Raw genomic sequence first — 13,481 nt, forward strand, 5'->3', positions numbered from 1 at the left:
CGCCAAGAAGATAGCTATGACAGACTAACATTGGTGCTTAAGGGGGTTCCTGTTCAGGTGGAGAATGTATTTCTAAGGAACACCTCATTCTCTGGTGATGTCAATGGAATAAATCCGGGTTTCCAGGTCAACTCCACACCCTCTTGCACTCTCACTAAAGTAAGGTCTTGCGTCTCAAAGCGTTTAATGCATTAAACACACACACACAGTAGTTTTGGGAGGAATCACAAACTGAGAAATCTAGAAAAGTTAGGGAGGGAAAAAAATTGTATAAATATATTTTAACATAAGTTTATGTGAAGATCATGTTTGTTTTGGGCTCAGTGCCTTACATTAATTATTCAACTGTCTCAAGTGTGTACATTCTTCTATCTGAAGGTCTGTGTCTTTTGATAAATAGTACTCATTAGAGACATAACAATTATGGTAAGTGCTTAAAAATATTTATTAAAGGATCAACAAATGAAAAATTAGGTGTAACATTAACATATTTAATTAACAGAGCTTCAGGGTGCTCATGGAACATCAGTTTAGAAAACAGACTCTAGAACCTGGGTGCAAATCCCAGGTCTGCCATTTACTAGGTACTTTGCACCCATGTTCCTTAGTTTCCTTATTTGCAAAGTGAGAGTAATAATAGGATCCACCCTATAGGATTGTCAGAAGGATGAAATAAGGTAATGTTTGTTCCTAGAAAGTATCTGGCATGCAGTATGTGCTATATAACTGTTGGTTGCTTTGTTAAATAAACTCCTCTCCTCTGCAAAGAGAGGAAATGCAGTATCCTTACTAAGAGCATTAGGCTTTGGAAGCAAATCACCTGGGTTCAAGTCAAGGTTATACCATTTACTAGATCTGAAACAAGTTACTTTGTCTTTCTGAGACAAGGATAAATAATAGTAGTAACTCCATAGAGTTGCTCAATAGTAACTGTAAAACAGGAGCCCAGTGCCTAGCACAAAGTAAACCCTCATAGGTGTGCCTATTGGTGATCCAGTCAGAAAAGAGAGCTTCAAATGAAGTTGCCTTCAGAGATACGTCATTGTTGGTTTTAAAAAGCTCCCGAAAGATTGTTTTAGAGATTTGGGTTTATTCCAAGCACATGGCCTGCTCCCATCCTGTAGAATTCTAGAGGTCCCTAACTCACACTCTGGATCAGAGGCCCTAACACATGCTCTAGATCTCATGTCCGTAACTCACCCTGTGGATTAGGCATCCCTAGCTCACACTCCATATCAGGGGTTCCTAACTCACTGACCTATTACACTGAGTTTTGGACTCAAATGCCTGAAGGCTCTAGGCTGATAAAACAAAGAAAGGAGCTGTTCTGGAGGAGGCTGTGGGACCTGGAAAAAACTCAGAACTTCATCCAAAGACAGCAGTAGCCCTGGCTGAGGGCTGCCATATGGGCAGACGAGCCCGGCTGTTATTGGATCTTCTAATTTTTAAGAAGACCCTCAAATCCAGATTCTTATGTAATATTTGCCAATTAAAAAAAAAGCGACAGTTAATTCATATTTTAACACTGTACACACCAAGTGAAACCTGTCTGAGGGCTGAATATGGCCCATGTCTCCTTAGCTTGCAACTTCTGCTCTGGGTCACCCCAGGGACTCTGCAGACTGGAGCCTGCTCAGGTCCAGGCCAGGCCACCTAGATCATGTTAGACAGTGTTCAGCCTCCTAGGACACAGAAGAACGATCTGATTCTTCCTCATTAGTGGGAAGAGGAGAAGAATGGTGATAGAAAGGCTGGAGTTCACTCTTTTTAACAAACTGTTCTCATCTGACATAGAGACGTGCTTTAAACATGCCAGCATCATACCCAGGAGCAAAAAGAGGAAAAATAAATCTGGGAATTTTTTTGAGAACTTCCCTTCATGTAATTCCCTCAATTCTTACTAATGTTTTAAGCTGTGCTGAAAGGAGACTAGAAGCCTGATTCAGTCGAGACATGTGAGGAAGGGGAGAGCTAGGCACACAGAGTGAGGAATTTTCATCAGTACTCACCAGAGTGAGTAATCAAATTTCCGCAACAGGTTTGATGTTTGAGGCCAAGACTTTGATTTGATGTCTTTATACTGGGGCAGTAATATCAGAGGTTCAATTACTTTTTTTAAAAAAATATTTTATTTTTAAGTAACCTCTATACCTAACATGGGGCTCGAACTCACAACCCCAAGATGAGGAGTCACATGCTCTACTGACTGAGCCAGCCAGATATCCCATGGCTCTATTACTTTTTAAACCAGGAAATTCAGGGGGAGGTGGTGGTAGTTTTGGCTAGAATTTGAATAGCACAGGTGGTTAGCAGCAGCTGCAAGCCATCCATCTTGTTCTTCCTAGCTCCCAGGCCACCATCAATTCTTTTTCAGCTCTTTGGGAGAAGGAGCAAATGGTGCTGTTCATAGCATTATTGGGTGTGGTTGATTACTGTTAAATTGATGCTACATAATTTGTAAATGATTTATTATACCTTACAAGACTATTGTGAATAACTGATGAAAGTGTTTGTAATTGCTTTGAAAACTATATACCAATGCAAAGTGGATTTTTATAATTAAAACTGAAACACACTGAAGGTCAAGCAACATTCTATCACTTATAGTTTTAAAAAATAAAATGTTAATAGACTTTTAAAAAAATAATTCTTTTAATGTTTATTTTTGAGAGAGAGAGGGAGACAGAGCACGAGTGGGGGAGGGGCAGAGAGAGAGGGAGACACAGAATCCGAAGCAGGTTCCAGGCTCTGAGCTGTCAACACAGAGCCTGATGCGGGGCTCGAACTTAGAAACCGTGAGATCATGACCTGAGACAAAGTTGGACGCTTAACTGACTGAGCCACCCAGGTGCCCCATTAATAGACTTTTTTACACTCATTTGCTTAAAAGCTTCATAGACAAAGATCAAATTTTAAAAATAGAAAAATTCACCATCCAGTATAAAGCTATGAAATTGCTCAATGTTGAAAGCTTTGCTCTGATGATGTAACTCTATGAAAACTGTCCAAGACGTGTATGTTCTTTCCACCAATTTACTTCTGAAGATTGGTATGTGTTTTTGAAATATTTATGAAACATTGTTTCCTCAGATAAACATACAATGTACAAACACTGGCAGTAATTTTATCATATTTTCAAAAGGCAATAAGACTGTCAATCTCCATAGATATCTAGCAATTATAGTAAAAATTAATAAGTAACATATACCAAGTGCATATTTTGTGCCAGGCACTTATGTGAAATGCTTTACATGCCTAATCTTGAGTAACCCTTACAAAAACTTCATAAGGTAGATATTATCATTATTCTCAGATGAGGAAACTCAGGAAGAGAGAAATTTGGTAACTTGCCCAAACTGCTAGTAAGTGGGTAGGCTGTGATCAAACCAGACAGAATGACTCCACAGCTATATACTCTGGTGCCTATAGGAAAGTAAAACTTCATTGATTTGGATCATGTTAATACAGAATTTGTGAAAATTCAGACATGAGCTAGGCTAAAGTTTTTGAACTCTAATAAATTGTTAAGCAATTTAATGTATGGATATTAAAGGGATATTTGGTTTAATTATCAACATGCTTAAAATTATTTAGAAATATGAACTGCTAGATGAACAATATCCAAATTATGTAAGCTTTTATGTTTTCAATGAAAGATTCCATTTTGGTAGTCACTCTTAATTGAGGTAATATAACTACTTTTAAATATGGCAAAATTCTACTGAACTACATGGTTCATTATTATAGGCAGATATATGAAAGATCAAATTATGACCATTTCACACTCCTGCAGCCTTAATTTCATTGCTGCCTGCGTCATGTGCTACTCTCTATCCGTTCTGTTTTATTAGTGGGTCTCAGACAGACCATGCAATTTTCTCTCATTTCCAAGTCTGTATGTCTTGTCTTTCAGCCTTGTTTGCCTTACCCACACTTTCTACTTAGTTTTCTTTTTTAAAAGAAGCCCAATCACGAACTCAAGCAGGTTCCACAATGTCAGTGCAGAGCCTGACGAGGGGTTTGATCCCATGAACTGTGAGATCATGACCTAAGCGGAATTCTGAGTCTGACATCCAACTGACTGAGCCACCCAGGCGCCCCCTACTTAGTCTTTTTTTTTCATCTTTTAAAAATTTGGGGGTAGGGGTTGAACTACAACATACAAACAAAACAAAGCAAAACATAACACTATCAACACTTGGGTAACCATCATCCGTTCAAAAATCAGACAATGGCGGGCATTCCAGAAGTCTCCCATTTTGCCTTTTCCAATCACAATCTCCCTCTCCCTTCTGTACCACCTTGAGTTTTACGGTCATCATTTCCTTTCTCTTCTTTTAGTTTACTATCCAAGAATGCAGCCTTAAACACTATAGTTCAATTTTGCCAGTTTTTCAAGTTTTATATAAATGGAATCATAAGGCATATACTTTTGTGTCTGTCTTCTTTTTTAGTTTTTATTTTTATTTTCTTTAAAGTAATCTCTACACCCAATATGGGGCTCAAACTCACAACCCCAGGATCAAGAGTCATATGCTCTACTGACTGAGCCAACCAGGCACCCCCTGTGTCTGCCTTCTTTCATTCAACATTATGCCTGTGAGATTCACCTTGTGTAGCTTGTGTAGTTGTAGTGCATTCATTTTCATCGAAGTATAGTTGGCAAAGTACTGCCTATGGCCTATTTTATAATGAATGGTAAGTTGGTACTACAATGGCAGAGCGGAGTAATTATGATGGAGACCACACGGCTTGTAAAGCCTAAAATATTTGCTATCTGGTCCCTTACAGAAAAAGTTTGCTGACTTTTGCAGTATAGTGTTCCATTGTGCAAGTGTACCACAATTTATTTTTCTAGTCTCTTGTTCTTGGATTTCTGTGTTGTTCATACTTTTGGGTTATTAAGATCTATAAAGAACTTATCAAACTCAACAACCAAAAAATAAATAATCCAGTTAAGAAATAAGCAGAAGACATGAACATTTTTCCAAAGAAGACATCCAGATGGCTAACAGACACATGAAAAGATGCTCAACATCACTGATCATCAGGGAAGTACAAATCAAACATGATGAGATACCACCTCACACCTGTCAGAATGGCCAAAATTAACAACACAGGAAATGACAGATGTTGGTGAGAATGTGGAGAAAGGAGAGCCCTCTTATACTGTTGGTGGGAATGCAAACTGGTGCAACCACTCTGGATATGGAGGGTCCTCAAAAAGTTAAAAATAGAACAACCCTTCGATCCAGCAATTGAACTACTAGATACTTACCTAAAGGATATAAAATACTGATTTGAGGGGGCACATGCACCCCAATGTTTATAACAGCATTATCAACAATAGCCAAATTATGGAAGAGCTCAAATGTCTATCAATTGATGAATGGGTAAAAAAGATGTTGTGTGTGTGTGTGTGTGTGTGTGTGTGTGTGTATATATATATATATATATATATATATATATATATATAATGGAATATTACTCAACTACAAAAAATGAAACCCTGCCATTTGCGTTGACCTGGATGGAGCTAGAGTGCATTATGCTAAATGAAATAAGTTAGTCAGAGAAAGACAAATACCATATAATTTCACTCCTATGTGGAACTTTAGGAAAAAAAAAAACAGATGAACATACGGGGGAAAAAAGAGGAGGGCAAAAAAAGAGACTCTTAACTATAGAGAATAAACTGATGGCTACCAGAGGGGAGGTGGGTGGGGGATGGGTCAAATAAGTGATGGGTATTAAAAAGGGCACTTTTTTTTATTAAAAAATTTTTTAATGTTTATATATTTTTGAGAGAGAGAGAGAGACAGAGTGTGAGCGGGGGAGGAGCAGAGAGAGAGGGAGATACAGAATCCGAAGCAGGCTCCAGGCTCTGAGCTGTCAGCACAGAGCCCAATGTGGGGCTCGAACTCACAAACCGTGAGATCATGACCTGAGTTGACGTTGGACGCTTAACCCACTGAGCCACCCAGGCGCCCCCCTTTAAAAAAATTTTTTTTAATGTTTATTTATTTTTGAGAGAGAGAGAAAAAGGACACTTGTTATGATTAGCTCTAGGTGTTATATGTAAGTGATGAATCACTAAATTCGATTCCTGAAACCAGCATTATACTATATCTTAACTAACTAGAATTTAAATAAAAACTTAAAAAAATATATAAATAACACTTTTATGAACATTGTTATATGCGCCTCATGGTACACACGTGCACACATTTATATTAGGTATATCTTTAGCTAACTAGATAATGCCAAAGCATTTGTTTTTCCAAATGGTTGTACCAATTTACTAAAACATAATACTAGCAGTCTTTTAAAATTTACGCCATTTTGGATGTTTTGAAGTAGCGTCTCAGTGTGGTTTTTGTTTGCTTGTTTATTTTTGGAGAAACAGAGCACAAGTGGGGGAGGGGCAGAGAGAGAGGGAGACACAAAATCCTAAGCAGGATCCAGGTTCTGAGCTATCAGACACACAGAGCCCAATGCGGGGCTTGAACCCACCAACTGTGAGATCATGACCTGAGCTGAAGTCAGACGCCTAACCAACTGAACCACCCAGGCGCCCCTCACTGTGGTTTTAACATGCATTTTCCTGGTTACTGATAAGGTTGAGCACAGCATCATACGTCTATTTGATATGGTCATTGGATTAACTAGTTTGTGAATTGCATGTCCAAATTCCTTGTGCATTTCCCTGTTGAGTTGGTTGGTTTTTCCTTATCAATTTGCAGTTGTATTTTCTATATTCTGGATACAAACCCTTGTCTAAGTCCCACTCATTCTTTTCATCTCAGATGAGTTGACCCTTCTTTTAAGGAATCTTTCTGGATCCCATCAATCAGGTAGAGGTGTTCTTCTTTTTCTCCTATAACCCTCATAACTCATAACTTCTAGCATAGCCTGTATCATAGTGTATAGTGTACATACACATTATAACTAAATGTTTATTTATCAGTGTCCCTCAGTAGGATGCTCACTAGAGTGCAGGTTCATAACAGCAGGGACTAGGCTTTATTATCTTTATATCCTAGCTCTTAGCTCAGTAGATACTCAATAAATATTAGCTCAATTAACGAGTACATGTCCAGCCACATATAAGAAGTATATGTAGGATAGAAAATATAATTTAGATTGTCAATATCAATGTATATGTATTTTCTTTCAACATCAATATTTAGGTCGATCACCTCTGCTATTATCAGAGATTCTCCTCTTTTTCAGTCTAGAATGGGATATTTTTCTCCCCCAGTGGTATTTGTGAGGTTTTATTATTATTCTAGACCAAAATATCTCACCATTTCAAACATAATAGAACTCGTTGTATAGGTTTATTCACCTGGTAGGAATTTGGGCTAGGCACTACAACAGGGATTATGTTGATGCCTGATTAAATTTAGTCGCTTTTATTATAAGTTCCTTTAATGTAGCACTTTACCTTTGAAAATCTTTTGACTGTTTGGGAAATGCTCAGGAATTTATTAGATTCAGACAGATACAGAAAATTTAGTGGGACCCACTCTTCCTTTCTCTCTTCCTTCCTTCCCTCATTTCTTTAAAAAAAAATTGTTTTTAAATGTTTATTTATTTTTGAGACAGAGAGAGACAGAGCATGAATGGGGCAGGGTCAGAGAGAGAAGGAGACACAGAATCCGAAGCAGGCTCCAGGCTGTCAGCACAGAGCCTGACATAGGGCTCGAACTCACAAACTGTGAGATCATGACCTGAGCCGACGTTGAAAGCTCAACCAACTGAACCACCCAGGTGCCCCTTCCTTCCCTCATTTCTGATCCTTTATTCACTTCTGGTTGATTCTCTAATGCTCTACAGTGCTGCATCTTCATTCTTCTTACAAGTTCTTTACCACTTGAAATTACTGACCACTTCTTGCTTTTTGAAACCCTCCCTTTCCTGTGTTCTCTGGTGTATATAGTCCTGACGGTCTTCATTCTCAGTCATTTTTACTGAAATTGTCTTCAATATGGCTAAATATGCCTGACAACTCAGCCCAAGATGCTTATACTCTGCTCACGTTCATGGTCTTTAAGACTTTAACTATTTCAGTTCCTTCTGGAAATCATCATCTCCAGCTATGTATCTGTAAGAATCTCTACCAGGATGTCCACTGCCCCCTCAAATGGAACATGCCTGTGATGGAACTGCTGTTTTACACACTGACTCTCTTTGGGCTGCCCCTTCCATGGTAAGAGGCATCATTATTTCCACAGTTACTCAGGCTCAGTTACACAGTTACTCAGAAGTGGGAAGGCATCTTGGATTCCTCATTCTTTCTGTTCCTTCAAATCCAGCCAGCGCACGCTAGTAAGTTCCTCCTTCATAATGTCTGTTATATTTGCCCCTTGCATTCTATCCTATTGCTGTCCCCCAATATGCAGGTCCTCATGGTCCACTGGTAGCCTTGACCACTACAAGCAGCCTTCTAAATAAATATCCTCATTCTCATCTCTCTGCACTGCAATCTCACATTAATCTTCTAAAAAAAACTTCTCTGTACCTATCAACTACTCGTTCAAAAGCCTTTACAGCTGCTTAATTCCCATAGAATCAAGGAGTCATTCCTTAGCCAGGTCAGAGTGTTTCATACTCCACTTATTTCCAACCTTATTCTCTCCTTTTCTCCAACAAAACCTCCCTTAGCTCACTGCTCTAGTCAACAGCTTTTGAGTATGCTTCAACCTCTTAATTGTTTTCTGATAATCTAAGCCCTACTTTTCTTCAGGGTCAGTTAAAGTCCTAATTCCAGTTCTAACTGATCCTACTCAAAATTGATTTTACCTCTTGTATCTTGTATTATAATTTTTCATTCATTAATTCAACAAAGCTTATTGGCCATTGTTCACGGACCAAACACTGTACTAGATAGGGGGATACAAAGGTGGGTAAGAAATAGTTCCTGACCCTGAGGAGTTTAGGGTCTTTTCTAGTTTGACCATTTAGAACATAAAATACTTGAGGGCAGAAACTGTCTTATTCCTCTTTGTATTTCTAGTACTTATCAGTATCTTTTAAAAAATCCATATGTCTTATGTATTTATTGCTGTTAACAGTAGTGATAAAAGACAATGAGAGTTTCTTGTTTTAATAATAAGGAAGCAAGTTAGGGACCAGAAAAATTTTCCTTAATATATTTTACATAATTTTACTAGAAATTCAAAGCTACCATCTGTCCTTCTTTCTATTGGGTTTTAGTAAAACTCCTTTAATCATAAAGCTCTATGTGCTTTAAAAATCCTTAAGGCTATTATTATTCAGATTCTTTTCTGGGATTTAAGGATGAAACTAACACTTTTGGATACTTTGCAGAGTTAATTTAACTATTCTATTCTATTAAGAAATTCTGTAACATAGTCGTATACACACTCACTCTCATAAATACACATTCACAGAAAACAAAAATTGTACCAAAATCTCACTAGTGCAGTTGGTAGACCTGGCACAAAGCCAGGAGGGATAATAATAGTTAACTTTTATTAAATGGATTATCTTGTATTATCCTCCTTAATCCTCAAAACAACTCCATTATGTAAGTACCATCAGAATCCTTATTTTTCAGATGGGGAAACCAAGATACAGCAACATTTATAAACCTGACATAGTGAGTGAAAGAGCCTAGATTCAGAATCCAGGAACTCTGACTCCAGAGTCTTATGTTCTTCATGACTATGCTATTATGTCTCCCATAGAGATGTAAATAATGTCTCAAAGTCCCCCTGCACCGCCAGCCTCCCCCCCCCCCCCAAAGTGTAGGGAAGCAAAGAGAGAAAGAAAGGAAGGGAGGAAGGAAGGAAGGAAGGAAGGAAGAAAAGAAAGAAAGAAAGGAAGAAAGAAAGAAAGAAGAAAAGAAAGAAACAGAAAAAGAAAGAGAATAAATAAATAAAAGAATGAAAATAAATAAGTTGTTCAGGATCATTAGCCATCCTAGCACAAGGCACTGGAAATTTCAAAGGGTCTCCTTTTGCCCACTGAGACTTTCTCTCTGTCTCATGTCCTCTATTTGGAAAAAACGGAGGAAAACAAGGTAAGAGACAGGCTCATCATGAGCACACACAGCTGTCACCAGACCATTTTATTTCCTGAACGGTTGCTCACAGTGGCTTCTGAGAAATAGGAGGTGTCACTATTCAGTACTTACAGCAATCCCAGGACAGAATTGCCAGTGTTAAATAGAAGACTGGCATGTTTTAACTACCACCACCCCCTCACCCCCACCCCGACTCACTCCTCTGTACACTGGAGTGGCAGGTGGACGTCAGAAACAACAGAATAAAGAAAGGTGGTTTGTGCACTTGGGGTGATACAGAGTCTTGGCTTCTGACGCAAAGGCAAAGACAAAAACAAAACAAAACACAACAAAAAATGTGGAAGAATTGGACAGAAAGGGGCACCAGGAGACTAGGCGCCTCATCCAAATAGGAACCAGATGCAACTTTAAAATATGTGCCTGCTTTCTGTGCTAGCATTTGTAATCTGTGCCCATACTTACACTTCATAGTGTAACACTATTACCTCCTCCAAACACCTAGAGTAGAGGTAGTAATTATACTACTTTCATGGAGAGAAGTGCTTCTGATAACAAAACCAAAATCACTTCTGACAAAAGCTGTAGATGTTTCTGATTCAAGCATGACTGCATGTATGCATATTTGTTTGAGACTGCTAACATTGTTAAAAGGAAATAAATCAGAAAAAAAAATTTCCAGTTACTTTAAGCCTTATGATCCCATGGTGGATTGTGCAGCAAATCTTAAAGTGCGGATCAAAATGGCTCTGGCCTAAAGTTTATGAGTAGACAAGGTTTTAAGGTTAAGGAGAGTGTGTGTTTGTATCCTATGGATTGACAGAAACTAGTCCTAAAAATAATTGACAAGAACAATCAATGCAGAAAACACAGCACCACATCAGAAATATTTTCTCAAATGATGGTTTTTGAAAAAGTATAGAAAAAAATTCACATGATTGGTTAGTTCTCTGATTATCACTATTATCTTAATCCACTTTTAACTTTCATAATTAAAAAGAAAATTAAGAATATTGACATTTTCACCTTTGGTAGCCTTAGCCTTAGATAAAAATAGAAATGTGAATATATTGAAAGTATATGTTAGGATTTTGTGTACGTCCCTGGAAGGGAGTTTGCTTGCTGGCTAGCTTAATTTTTGACAAAGAAAAATGGGCTGCTCTTGCTTCTCGCACAAAGATGCACTGTTCACAGAGGAAACCAAAAAATGGGGAATTTGTGTTTAAGTTGAAAAGAATTTAATACCCAACATGATCATATATTTAGTATAAACTTTCTATTCACTGATAAAATGTGTGGCTTATTAGAATTAAAAGTGTAACTTTGTAATAAGAACTTAAAATACTGATATCTGGAAATTCTAACAGCAAGCAAGACATTCGAAATTTCATTTTCAGTACCCCATAGTTAAAGATATTGCTCTGGTTTTTAAAAACTCAGTTTTATCCATGCAGTTGTACACCCTGAAGTTCCAAAAGAAGTGAGGCAAAGTATTTGTGAGTTTGAGCTGCCTCTGTTCTTTCCACAGGGCTGCCATCTGGGCTTGTTTATTTGTGTTTCCAACTTTCTGGAACAGGGAGTTTCTCTGTTAGGGACAGGGCACCAAGCAAAGGAAATGTCTTACAGAAAGACTATCTTTTTTTTTTTTTTCTTTTTTACTGTATTTTCAAACTTCAAGTTTAGCTTGGTTAAAAATATCAAATGACTATTACAATCACAAAATTTTACATAGTTGGAAACCTCAGAATTATCTTAGCAAATACTCTTTCACACCATGCAAATCATATTCTCTACAGGCTACCTTCTTGTGACTTTAAGATCTTTTTCAAGACCCAACTGTCATTAAGGCTATAGCTATTAGGTTGAGAAATCAAACATTTTTATCTATCCTTCTACAAATAAGCATTTGATTTAAAAATGAAAAATAATTCCAAGCAGTTTTTCTAATTTTATAAAGTATATATGAGCCATATTATAAAAAAATGAAGCAAACGAAACAAAAACCTTTCAAAATATAATTAAGAAACAAAGCATTATTGTTAGATTTACACAATCTGTGAAGAATAGTTTAAAAATTCACAAGCAACACTTAAAAAAACTGGTGCCTTCTCTTTGAGAGATTTCATTTAACAAATAAAATAGAAGCAAAAATTACCTTGTAAAGTGAAATCCAGCAATACATATTCGTAAGCAAATTCTGTCTTTGTTTCCACTTGCGGTCTCTTCAGGGTAGAAAATATTTTTCCAGGGCTGCTATCATCAGGGTCTTCTAGCTTTCTAAGTCCGCACCCCATGGCAAAATCTGTAAGGAATTAAATTGCAGGATAGGGGAGGGAGAGCAGCAAATTCTGTTGTTTAAGCTGCAAAAAGAAAGTTACAGACTTAACTGCTTTGATTTTTTCAGCTAAACCATAGATAGTCAAAAAGAAAACATTTGAGTCCAAAGAAAGGAGCTGAAGACATTTTCTATCCATTTTTCTGTAAAGTCGTTGAACCCATGATGATTAAGCCACAGCTCTGGGAGGCTGGGCTTGATCTTAGGAGAAACATGCAAGCTGCTACAACTTAGCGGAGAATTTCCATGCCACGTCAATTTACAGCCAGCCCCCTACCAGAGTTCTGTCGCTCAGGGCACCAACAGTGCTTTGTCTGTCCCAGTTGGCTGGATGATAAAGGAGGTGTCCAAAAACGGAAATAAAAAGGCAAAAGTGCAACTCGGATGGAATTATCTACAAGTAGAGGATATATTCAGGCATAGTGGCATGCAATTCTTTTTCTGTTTTCTTTTTTCCCTCTTTGCTGTGCCCACCCCCTCCTTCCTCTCTGCTACTACCAGAAAAGCAAAAGGAGGGAGGAAGGGAGGGAGGAAGGAAAGAATGAGAGAGAGAGAGAAGGAATGAAAAAAAAAAAAATGGATTCTCAACATGGTTGGAAACAAAAATCATTTCCAGAAAGGAAGTCAGCTTTAGGAGGAAACTGTTTCTGGAGTCTAAAAGGAGAAAAGTAAAGCTTTTTTTTTTTTTTTTAAACAAACACTTGAGTCTTTAGGTAGCACTGTGGATTTCTTTCCACAGGAAGACTCTTTCCATATGCTAATCATATACTAATTAAAACTGCTAAATATAAAAAAAATTAAGATATTTTAGGGGCGCCTGGGTGGTTCAGACGGTTGAGTGTCCCACTTTGGCTCAGGTCATGATCTCTCCTTCTGTGGGTTCAAGCCCCATGTTGGGCTCTGTGCTGACAGCTCAGAGCCTGGATCCTGCTTTGGATTCTATATCTCCCTCTCTCTCTGCCCCTCCCCTGCTTATGCTCTCTCTCTCTCTCTCTCTCTCTCTCTCTCTTAAAAATAAATAAACATTAAAAAAAGATATTTTAATGATAAGATTTTATTTCTCTTATGTGGATAGTATCCTTAAAGTTTAAAGTACTC

At 37.8% G+C, this 13,481-nt stretch overlaps 1 protein-coding gene across 2 annotated transcripts in view; it reads right to left on the minus strand.

The window, feature by feature from the left end:
• RFTN2 (raftlin family member 2) overlaps nucleotides 1–12,950 on the minus strand; it is a 65,822-nt gene extending 52,872 nt beyond the window's left edge. The window contains exon 1 of one of the 2 annotated variants that reach the window (XM_086719218.1): nucleotides 12,204–12,950. In XM_086719218.1, coding sequence (XP_086575344.1) covers nucleotides 12,204–12,342 — 139 coding nt within the window. In that variant the 5' untranslated portion in view covers nucleotides 12,343–12,950. The remainder of the gene's footprint in view (nucleotides 1–12,203) is intronic. The other variant, XM_086719217.1, reaches the window with a different exon arrangement.
• Between the last annotated feature and the right edge of the window lie 531 nt (nucleotides 12,951–13,481).

This window comes from Puma concolor, chromosome C1 (genome assembly GCF_028749965.1).
Source record: "Puma concolor isolate L17-30 chromosome C1, mPumCon1.1.hap2, whole genome shotgun sequence".
Taxonomy (NCBI): domain Eukaryota; kingdom Metazoa; phylum Chordata; class Mammalia; order Carnivora; family Felidae; genus Puma; species Puma concolor.